General features: G+C 50.8%; 1 protein-coding gene across 1 annotated transcript; it reads right to left on the bottom strand.

The window, feature by feature from the left end:
- Window positions 1–409: 409 nt before the first annotated feature.
- Window positions 410–1,823, bottom strand: LOC144489820 (4F2 cell-surface antigen heavy chain-like; the record flags this gene model as incomplete). The annotated part of the gene is made up of 2 exons (XM_078207669.1): window positions 1,138–1,823; window positions 410–897 (listed from the first exon to the last, which is right to left on the bottom strand). A coding segment is annotated over exon 2 (462 nt), but the record flags the coding sequence as incomplete, so codon positions are not given.
- Window positions 1,824–11,774: the final 9,951 nt, after the last annotated feature.

Genomic DNA, 11,774 nt, shown 5'->3' on the forward strand with positions numbered 1-11,774 from the left:
CCCCCAACACCCCCCCCAACTACCCCCTCACCCCCCCCCAAACTACCCCTCACCCCCCCCCAACCACCCCCCCCAACTACCCCCTCACCCCCCCCAAACTACCCCTCACCCCCCCAACACCCCCCCCAAACTACCCCTCACCCCCCCCAAACTACCCCTCACCCCCCCAACACCCCCCCCAACTACCCCCTCACCCCCAAAACATCTCCCCACCCCAAACCCCCCCAACTACCCCCTCACCCCCCCCAAACTACCCCTCACCCCCCCCAACACCCCCCCCAAACTACCCCCCACCCCCAAAACATCTCCCCACCCCAAACCCCCCCTCACAAACCCACCAAAACACCCCCTCTCACCCCCACACACTCTCCCCCCCCCCCCCCATGGCCTCTCCCCCCGCTCCCCCAGCCCCGGTCCCCGGCCCCCGGCCCCCCGCTCCCCCGCTCCCCCCGCTCCCCCCGGTACCTGCCAGGTCTCCCGCGCCGTCTCCATCCGAGTCCTGGAAGGCCTCCACCTGGAGCTGGTAGACGCCGCCGGTCCGCCACCAGCTGGCGGGGGGCAGCGAGCGGCAGCGCGGGGCCTGCACGATGATGGCCACGGCGCCGGCCAGCATGGCCAGCCAGGCCAGCCAGAAGAGGATGAGCAGCGCCCAGCGGGCCCGCAGCCAGGCCGGGCTGCCCGCCACCCGCAGCAGCTCCTCCTTACTCAGGCCCGTGAACTTGTTCCCGGGCCCCGCCGCTCCTCCCGCCGCCTTCAGCGGCTTCACAGCCCCGTTACTGTCAGCCCCGGGCCCGGCCATGGGCAGCTTCTCCTGCTCCAGCTCATTGAGCTCAACCTCCTTCAGGGCCAACTCCACATCCTTCCCGCTCATCCTGCCCGAGGAGCCTGAACCCCTAACTCAGACTGGACCCCCAAACTCAGAGACTGAGCCCCCAAACACAGGGTGAACCCCTAACTCAGAGACTGGACCCCCAAACTCAGAGACTGAGCCCCCAAACACAGGGTGAACCCCTAACTCAGAGACTGAGCCCCCAAACACAGGGTGAACCCCTAACTCAGAGACTGAGCCCCCAAACTCAGGGTGAACCCCTAACTCAGAGACTGAGCCCCCAAACACAGAGACTGAGCCCCCAAAACACAGAGTGAACCCCTAACTCAGAGACTGAGCCCCAAACACAGAGACTGAGCCCCCAAACACAGGGTGAACCCCTAACTCAGAGACTGAGCCCCCAAACTCAGGGTGAACCCCTAACTCAGAGACTGAGCCCCCAAACACAGGGTGAACCCCTAACTCAGAGACTGGACCCCTAAACTGACAGGGTGAACCCCTAAACACAAACTGGACCCTAAATACAGAGACTGAACCCACAGACACAGAGTAAACTCTGAGTGAACCCCTAACTCAGACTAAATCCCTAAACTGAACCCTTAAATACAGACTGCACCCTAAACTCAACCCAGAGACTGAACACAGACTGGAGCTTAAACTCAGAGTGAACCCCTAACTCAGACCAAACCCCTAGCTCACAGACCGAACCCCTAAACACAGAGACTGAACCCTAAAAGCTGGTTCCCCAGAGTGTCCAAACCCAAGAGCTATCTGCAGTCAGGTCAAACACTCCACCAATGCTGCAACTAACTCCCTGTGGGCACTGAGGCTACGATGCTGCTGCAGCCCTCTCTAACACTGCTCTGTACAATACTGCTCTCTGTAATGCCGCGGCCCGCTTGAACACTGCTCTCTGCGCTGCACTTCAGACACCTAACCGTGTCTCATTCCCTCTGCTCTCTGTCTGAAAAGCTCCGCCCCTTCCCTTCCCGTTTTAAACACTCTGTGCACCTCCCTCTCCTCTGCTCACTGCATCCTTTAAGGTGGGAACCTCTCCTGAGGGGGGGAATCTCAGAGTTGTTTGAAATTAAGAAGCCCTGATGCGGTAAATAGGAAGAAACTGACTGAAGATAATTGACAAAAGAATCTTCAGGACAAGAGGTAAGAGATGATGAGAATTAAAGTTTTAGAACATAGAACAGTACAGCACAGAACAGGCCCTTCGGCCCACGATGTTGTGCCGAGCTTTATCTGAAACCAAGATCAAGCTATCCCACTCCCTATCATCCTGGTGTGCTCCATGTGCCTATCCAATAACCGCTTAAATGTTCCTAAAGTGTCTGACTCCACTGTCACTGCAGGCAGTCCATTCCACACCCCAACCACTCTCTGCGTAAAGAGCCTGCCTCTGATATCCTTCCTATATCTCCCACCATGAACCCTATAGTTATGCCCCCTTGTAATAGCTCCATCCACCCGAGGAAATAGTCTTTGAATGTTCACTCTATCTATCCCCTTCATCATTTTATAAACCTTTATTACGTCTCCCCTCAGCCTCCTCCGCTCCAGAGAGAACAGCCCTAGCTCCCTCAACCTTTCCTCATAAGACCTACCCTCCAAACCAGGCAGCATCCTGGTAAATCTCCTCTGCACTCTTTCCAGTGCTTCCACATCCTTCTTATAGTGAGGTGACCAGAACTGCACACAATATTCCAAATGTGGTCTCACCAAGGTCCTGTACAGTTGCAGCATAACTCCACGGCTCTTAAACTCCAACCCCCTGTTAATAAAAGCTAAGTAAGAAGTCTCACAACACCAGGTTAAAGTCCCAACAGGTTTATTTGGTAGCAAATACCATAGGCTTTCGGAGCTTGCTGCTCCTTCGTCAAATGGAGTGGTCTCTGTTCTCTAACAGTGCACAGACACAGAAATCAAGTTACAGAATACTAATTAGAATGCAAATCTCTACAGCCAGCCAGGTCTTAAAAGGTACAGATAATGTGGTTGGAGGGAACATTAAACACAGGTTAAAGAGATGTGTATTGTCTCCAGACAGAACAGCTGGTGAGATTATGCAAGACCAGGGGCAAGCTGTGGGTGTTACAGATAATGTGACATAAATCCAACATCCCGCTTTAGGCCGTCCTCATGTGTGCGGAACGTGGCTATCAGTTTCTGCTCAGCGACTCTGCGCTGTCGTGTGTCATGAAGGCCGCCTTGGAGAACGCTTACCTGAAGATCAGAGGCTGAATGCCCGTGACTGCTGAAGTGCTCCCCCACAGGAAGAGAACAGTCTTGCCTGGTGATTGTCGAGCGGTGATCATTCATCCGTTCAATAAAAGCTAACACACTATAGGCCTTCTTCACAGCTCTATCCACTTGAGTGGCAACCTTTAGAGATCTGTGGATATGGACCCCAAGATCTCTCTGTTCCTCCACAGTCTCCAGAACCCTACCTTTGACCCTGTAATCCACATTTAAATTAGTCCTACCAAAATGAATCACCTCACATTTATCAGGGTTAAACTCCATTTGCCATTTTTCAGCCCAGCTTTGCATCCTATCAATGTCTCTTTGCAGCCTACAACAGCCCTCCACCTCATCCACTACTCCACCAATCTTGGTGTCATCAGCAAATTTACTGATCCACCCTTCAGCCCCCTCCTCTAAGTCATTAATAAAAATCACAAAGAGCAGAGGACCAAGCACTGATCCCTGCGGCACTCCGCAAGCAACCTGCCTCCAATCCGAAAATTTTCCATCCACCACCACCCTCTGTTTTAAATTAACATAGTACATGATGGTGACCTGGGAGAGGCTGAACTCTCAGAGTGAACCCCTAAACTCACAGAGTGAACCCCTAAACACAGAGACTGAACCCCCGAGAGGAGGAACCTCCGAGGGGGAGTGGGAGCGGGGGGAGAGTGTGGGAGAGCTCGCCTGACGGGCGGTGGAAGCAGATTCAATAGGAACTTTCAAAAGGGAATTGGAGAGATACTCGAAAGGTGACATTTGGAGAACTGTGGGGGACAGAGCGGGGATATGATGGAGGGGGTTGGAGAGATCTTTCAAAAGCAAAGATACAATGAAGCATAGTGTGTGTGTGTGTGTGTCGTCCCCCCCCCCCCCCCCCAACGCAGGCCCAGCCTCTGGACAGTGAAGTCCAAGACCTTGGCTCACACTTTCATCACCTCAAGCTCAACTATTCCAACGCATTCCTGGCTGTTCTCCCACATTCTACATAAAGTTGATAAACTCACCGATGCCCATTCCCTTATCACCAGCTCCCGGTCAAATCCCTCGGTGGTGTCACCCCCCTCCCCATCCCTGTAATCCCCTTCAACCCCATAACTCTGTGAGATCTCTGCCTCCCTCCAATTCTGGCCTCTGCCCATCTCTGAATGCAATTGTTTCAGCTGCTGGAGCAATAATAGAATACCCACCCCCCCATCCTCTCTGGATTTTGTTTTATAATGTTCCATCATTCAAACCAGCCTCCCACCCCTGTCTACACTTCCCGCTGCCTCGGGGAAAGCAGCCAGCATAATTAAGGACCCCACGCATCCCGGACATTCTCTCTTCCACCTTCTTCTGTGGGGAAAAAGTTACAAAAGTCTGAGGTCACGTACCAACCGACTCAAGAACAGCTTCTTCCCTGCTGCTGTCAGACTTTTGAATGGACCTACCTTGCATTAAGTTGATCTTTCTCTCCACCCTAGCTATGACTGTAACACGACATTCTGCACTCTCTCCTTTCCTTCTGTAGCGGTAGCGCGCAAGAAACAATACTTTTCATTGTATACGAATACCGGGTGGCACAGTGGGTTAGCACTGCTGCCTCACAGTGCCAGGGACCCGGGGCAGCACGGTGACACAGTGGTTAGCACTGCTGCCTCACAGAGCCAGGGACCCAGGGCGGCACGGTGACACAGTGGTTAGCACTGCTGCCTCACAGAGCCAGGGACCCGGGGCGGCACGGTGACACAGTGGTTAGCACTGCTGCCTCACAGCGCCAGGGACCCGGGGCGGCACGGTGACACAGTGGTTAGCACTGCTGCCTCACAGTGCCAGGGACCCGGGGCGGCACGGTGACACAGTGGGTTAGCACTGCTGCCTCACAGCGCCAGGGACCCGGGACAGCACGGTGGCTCAGTGGGTTAGCACTGCTGCCTCACAGCGCCACGGACCCAGGGCAGCACGGTGGCACAGTGGGTTAGCACTGCTGCCTCACAGCGCCAGGGACCCGGGGCGGCACGGTGGCACAGTGGCTAGCACTGCTGCCTCACAGCGCCAGGGACCCAGGGCAGCACGGTGACACAGTGGGTTAGCACTGCTGCCTTACAGCGCCAGGGACCCGGGTTCAATTCCGAGCCTTGGGTCACGATCTGTGTGGAGTTTGCACGTTCTCCCCGTGTCTGCGTGGGTTTCCTCCGGGTGCTCCGGTTTCCTCCCACAGTCCGAAAGACGTGCTGGTTAGGGTGCATTGACCCGAACAGGCACCGGAGTGTGACGACGAGGGGAATTTCACAGCAACTTCATTGCAGTGTTAATGTAAGCCTTACTTGTGACTAATAAATAAACTTTAACTTTAATACATATGACAATAATAAATCAAATCAATGAATTACCTGGGGACATTTCACTACATTAAAATTGCTAGGTAAGTTCTTAATAGGTGAGCTTAAAAATATAAGATTGGTAATATTTATTGAGCGAGGTTAGAAATAAACAGAATAAAGGGGTGATTCTCAGCATTCTGCCAAGAAGAGGACGCTGATCTGTTCAGAATTGAGTCCACATTTACTCACTCACAACAGATTGTAAACTTATACCTCAAATATTTCCCAACAACCTTTTCCCCCCAAATCCCAGTTGTGAATTATCTTCAGATCATTCAGGGATGATTTTCATATAACCCAGACTGGTAAGCTGCAACTCTCCCCAAAGAGCTGTCGAGGCTGGAGGCACACTGGAGCTTTCTGCCCACAGATATAGGAACAGGAGTAGACCATTCAGCCCTTCGAGCCTGCTGAGACATTCAATAAGATCATGGCTGATCTGACACTCACTAAGTGCTGCTGATTTGAGGGTGAGGACATTGAGGGATCTGAAGCAAAGACTGGGAGTTTAACTCGGGGGGGGGGGGGGGAAAAAGATACAAAAGTCTGAGGTCACGTACCAACCGACTCAAGAACAGTTTCTTCCCTGCTGCCGTCAGACTTTTGAATGGACCTACCTCGCATTAAGTTGATCTTTCTCTACACCCCTGCTATGACTGTAACACTACATTCTGCACTCTCTCCTTTCATAGAGAAGGAAAGGAGGAAGTCGAGAAACGCGGATGGTGGTTTGCCTCCCTGGTGCCGGGATCAGGGATGTTTCTGACCGTATCCAAGAAATCCTGAAGTGGGAGGGAGAGGAGCCAGAGGTCGTGGTGCATACTGGTACCACTGACATAGGCAGGAAAGGGGAAGGGGTTATGAAAGGAGAGTTTAGGAAGTTAGGTAGGGAGTTAAGAAGAAGGAACGCAAAGGTAGTAATCTCGGGATTGCTGCCTGTGCCACGAGACAGTGAGGGAGGGAACGGAATAAGGTGGAGGATGAATGAGTGGCTGAGGGATTGGAGCAGGGGTCAGGGATTCAGGTTCCTGGATCATTGGGACCTCTTTAGGGGCAGGTGCGACCTGTACAAAAAGGACGGGTTTCACTTCAATCCCAGGGGGACCAATATCCTGGCGGGAAGGTTTGCTAAGATTACTGGGGAGTGTTTAAACTAGAATGGTTGGGGGGTGGGAATCAAAATGAGGTGACTGGGAGAGAGGTTAGCTTAAAAATAAAAGGGGCTTGTAGACAGTGTGAGAGGGAGGATACACAGGTGACGGAGATGGGGAGCGCTCAGACTGAAGGGTTGAGATGTGTGTATTTTAACGCAAGGAGTATAGTGAACAAAATGGATGAGCTTAGAGCGTGGATCACGACTTGGAAGTGTGATGTGGTGGCCATTACAGAGACTTGGTTATCTCAGGGACAGGACTGGATACTTCAAGTGCCGGCTTTCAGATGTTTCAGGAGGGACAGGGAAGGAGGCAAAAGAGGTGGGGGAGTGGCACTGTTGATCAGGGATAGTTTCACGGCTGTAGAAAAGATGGACGCCACAGAGGGATTGTCTACGGAATCTCTGTGGGTGGAGGTTCACAACAGGAAGGGGTCAATAACTTTACTGGGTGTTTTCTATAGGCCGCCCAATAGTAGCAGGGATGTGGAGGAGCAGATTGGGAAGCAGATCCTGGAGAGATGTGATAATAACAGAGTGGTCGTGATGGGAGATTGTAATTTCCCAAATATCGATTGGAATATCCCTAGGGTAAGGGGTTTAGATGGGGAGGAGTTTGTTAGGTGTGTTCAGGAGGGCTTCCTGACACAGTATGTGGATAAGCCTACAAGAGGAGAGGCTGTGCTTGATTTGGTATTAGGGAATGAACCTGGGCAGGTGTCAGATCTCTCAGTGGGAGAGCATTTTGGGGATAGTGATCATAACCCTATCTCCTTTACATTAGCATTGGAGAGACATAGGATCAGTCAAGCTAGGAAAGTGTTTATTTGGAGTAAGGGCAATTATGAAGCTATTAGGCAGGAAATTAGATGCATAAACTGGAAGGAGGTTTTCTCAGGGAAATGTACAGAAGAAATGTGGCAAATTTTCAAGGAAAATTTGTCTGGAGCTCTACACAGCAACGTTCCAATGAGACAGGGGAGTTATGGTAGGTCACAGGAACCATGGTGCACGAAAGTGGAGTTTTTTGAGGAAGTGACAAAAACGGTTGATGAAGGAAGGGCCGTGGATGTCGTCGATATGGATTTCAGTAAGGCATTTGACAAAGTCCCACATGGCAGGTTGGTTAAGAAGGTTAAGGCTCATGGGATACAAGGAGAAGTGGCTAGATGGGTGGAGAACTGGCTTGGCCATAGGAGACAGAGGGTAGTGGTCGAAGGGTCTTTTTCCGGCTGGAGGTCTGTGACCAGTGGTGTTCCGCAGGGCTCTGTACTGGGACCTCTGCTATTTGTGATATATATAAATGATTTGGAAGAAGGTGTAACTGGTGTAATCAGCAAGTTTGCGGATGACACGAAGATGGCTGGAATTGCGGATAGCGAAGAGCATTGTCGGGCAATACAGCAGGATATATAGATAGGCTGGAAAATTGGGCGGAGAGGTGGCAGATGGAGTTTAATCCGGATAAATGCAAAGTGATGCATTTTGGAATAAATAATGTAGGGAGGAGTTATACAATAAATGGCAGAGTCATCAGGAGTATAGAAACACAGAGGGACCTAGGTGTGCAAGTCCACAAATCCTTGAAGGTGGCAACACAGGTGGAGAAGGTGGTGAAGAAGGCATATGGTATGCTTGCCTTTATAGGACGGGGTATAGAGTATAAAAGCTGGAGTCTGATGATGCAGCTGTATAGAACGCTGGTTAGGCCACATTTGGAGTACTGCGTCCAGTTCTGGTCGCCGCACTACCAGAAGGACGTGGAGGCATTGGAGAGAGTGCAGAGAAGGTTTACCAGGATGTTGCCTGGTATGGAGGGTCTTAGTTATGAGGAGAGATTGGGTAGACTGGGGTTGTTCTCCTTGGAAAGACGGAGAATGAGGGGAGATCTAATAGAGGTATAGAAGATTATGAAGGGTATAGGTAGGGTGAACAGTGGGAAGCTTTTTCCCAGGTCGGAGGTGACGATCACGAGGGGTCACGGGCTCAAGCTGAGAGGGGCGAAGTATAACTCAGACATCAGAGGGACGTTTTTTACACAGAGGGTGGTGGGGGCCTGGAATGCGCTGCCAAGTAGGGTGGTGGAGGCAGGCACGCTGACATCATTTAAGACTTACCTGGATAGTCACATGAGCAGCCTGGGAATGGAGGGATACAAACGATTGGTCTAGTTGGACCAAGGAGCGGCACAGGCTTGGAGGGCCGAAGGGCCTGTTTCCTGTGCTGTACTGTTCTTTGTTCTTTGAAAGCTGTAACGAATTTAGTCAAGAAGAAAAAAGCCTACCAAAGGTTCAGGGAGCTAGGTAATGTTAGAAATCTAGAAGAGTATACGACGAGTAGGAAGGAACTTAAGAGGGAAATTAGAAGAGCAAGAATGGGTCATGAGAAGGCCTTGGCAGACAGGATAAAGGAAAACCCCAAGGCATTCCACAAGTATGTTAAGAGCAAGAGGATAAGATGTGAAGAAGTAGGACCTATCAAATGTGACGGTGGGAAAGTCTGCATTGAACCGGTTGAAATAGCAGAGGTACTCAAGAATACTTTGCTTCAGGATTCACAGTGGAAAAGGATCTTGGTAGTTGCAGTGCAGACTTGCAGTGGACTGAGAAGATTGAGCATGTGGACATTAGGAAAGAGGATGTGTTGGAGCTTTTGAAAAGCATCAAGTTAGATAAATCGCCGGGACCGGATGGGATGTACCCCAGGTTACTGTGGGAGGCGAGGGAAGAGATTGCTGAGCCTCTGGTGATGATCTTTGCGTCATCAATGGAGACGGGAGAGGTTCCGGAGGATTGGAGGATTGCGGATGTGGTTCCGTTATTCAAGAAAGGGAGAAGAGATAGCCCGGGAAATTATAGACCGGTGAGTCTAACCTCAGTGGTTGGTAAGTTGATGGAGAAGATCCTGAGAGGCAGGATTTATGAACATCTGGAGAGGAATAGTATGATCAGAAATAGCCAGCACAGCTTTGTCCGAGGCACATCATGCCTTACGAGTCTGATTGAATTTTTTGAAGATGTAACGAGACACATAGATGAGGGAAGAGCGGTAGAAGTGCTCTCAGTAGAAGAGCAGTGGAAAGAGTGCAGAGGAGATTTACCAGGATGCTGCCTGGTTTGGAGGGTAGGTCTTATGAGGAAAGGTTGAGGGAGCTAGGGCTGTTCTCTCTGGAGCGGAGGAGGCTGAGAGGAGACTTAATAGAGGTTTATAAAATGATGAAGGGGATAGATAGAGTGAACGTTCAAAGACTATTTCCTCGGGTGGATGGAGCTATTACAAGGGGGCATAACTATAGGGTTCGTGGTGGGAGATACAGGAAGGATATCAGAGGTAGGTTCTTTACGCAGAGAGTGGTTGGGGTGTGGAATGGACTGCCTGCAGTGATAGTGGAGTCAGACACTTTAGGAACATTTAAGCGGTTATTGGATAGGCACATGGAGCACACCAGGATGATAGGGAGTGGGATAGCTTGATCATGGTTTCAGATAAAGCTCGGCACAACATCGTGGGCCGTAGGGCCTGTTCTGTGCTGCACTGTTCTATGTTCTATGTTCTAGGTGTAGTTTATATGGATTTCAGCAAGGCGTTTGATAAGGTGCTGGAACCCATGCAAGGCTTATTGAGAAAGTGAAGGGGCATGGGATACAAGGGGACATTGCTTTGTGGATTCAGAACTGGCTTGCCCACAGAAGGCAAAGAGTGGTTGTAGATGGGTCTTTTTCAGCATGGAGGTCGGTCACCAGTGGAGTGCCCCAGGGATCTGTTCTGGGACCCTTGCTCTTTGTGATTTTTATAAATGACCTGGATGAGGAAGTGGAAGGATGGGTTGGCAGGTTTGCTGATGACACAAAGGTTGGTGGGGTTGTGGATAGTGTAGAGGGATGTCAGCAGTAGCAACGAGATATAGATAAGATGCAAGACTGGGCAGAGAAGTGGCAGATGGACTTCAACCCAGATAAGTGTGTGGTGGTTCATTTTGGCAGGTCGAATAGGATGAAAGAATATAATATTAAGGGTAAGACGCTTGGCAGTGTGGAAGAACAGAAGGATCTTGGGGTCCGGGTTCATAGGACGCTCAAAGCAGCGTCGCAGGTAGAGGCTGTGGTTAAGAAGGCGTATGGAATACTGGTCTTCATCAATAGGGGAATTGAGTTCAGAAATCGGGAGATAATGTTGCAGCTGTATAGGACCCTGGTCAGACCCCACCTGGAGTACTGTGCCCAGTTCTGGTCGTCTCATTACAGAAAGGATGTGGAAGCCATAGAAAGGGTGCAGAGGAGATTTACAAGGATGTTGCCGGGATTAAGTGGTATGACTTATGAGGATACGTTGAGAGAGCTAGGTCTATTCTCCTTGGAGAGGCGAAGGATGAGAGGTGACCTGATAGAGGTGTATAAGATGTTGAGGGGTATTGATAGAGTGGATTCTCAGAGGCTTTTACCCAGGGCTGAAATGGTTGCCACAAGAGGCCACAGGTTTAAGGTGCTGGGGGGTAGGTACAGAGGAGATGTTAGGGGTACGTTTTTCACTCAGAGGGTGGTGGGTGCGTGGAATCGGCTACCAGTAGTGGTGGTGGAAGTGGATTCCAGTGAGTCTTTTAAGAGACTTTTGGATAGGTTCATGGAGGTGAGTAAGACAGAGGGTTATAGATGAGCCTAGAAGGTAAGGTATAGAAGGTAAGCTAAGGTAAGGTATAGATGAGCCTAGAATCTTCGGCGCAACTTGTGGGCCGAAGGGCCTGTTTGTGCTATCGCTTTTCTATGTTCCATGTTCTACCAAATAAACCTGTTGGATTTTAACCTGGTGTGGTGATACTACATACTATGAACGGTATGCTTTGTCTGTATAACGCGCAAGAAACAATACTTTTCACTGTATACTAACACGTGACAATAATAAATCAAATCAAATCAAATCAAAAAAGTTAAAAGTTCAGATACACCGCCCCAACTGTCACACCCCAACAGTCACACAGTCGCATCCCTCTCCCTTACTTTACTGGTTCCCCAATGTCCGTGGGTCAGGATAGGGAGGGACAGTAACACACAGATGGAGGGTCAGCACTGAGGGAGCACCAGTCCTGAGAGAGCACCCTTGCTGTCAGAGGGTCAGTGCTGAGGGAGTGCCGCACTGTCAGAGGGTCAGTGCTGAGGGAGTGCCGCACTGTCAGAGG

This window comes from Mustelus asterias, unplaced genomic scaffold, assembly GCF_964213995.1.
Source record: "Mustelus asterias unplaced genomic scaffold, sMusAst1.hap1.1 HAP1_SCAFFOLD_2580, whole genome shotgun sequence".
Taxonomy (NCBI): domain Eukaryota; kingdom Metazoa; phylum Chordata; class Chondrichthyes; order Carcharhiniformes; family Triakidae; genus Mustelus; species Mustelus asterias.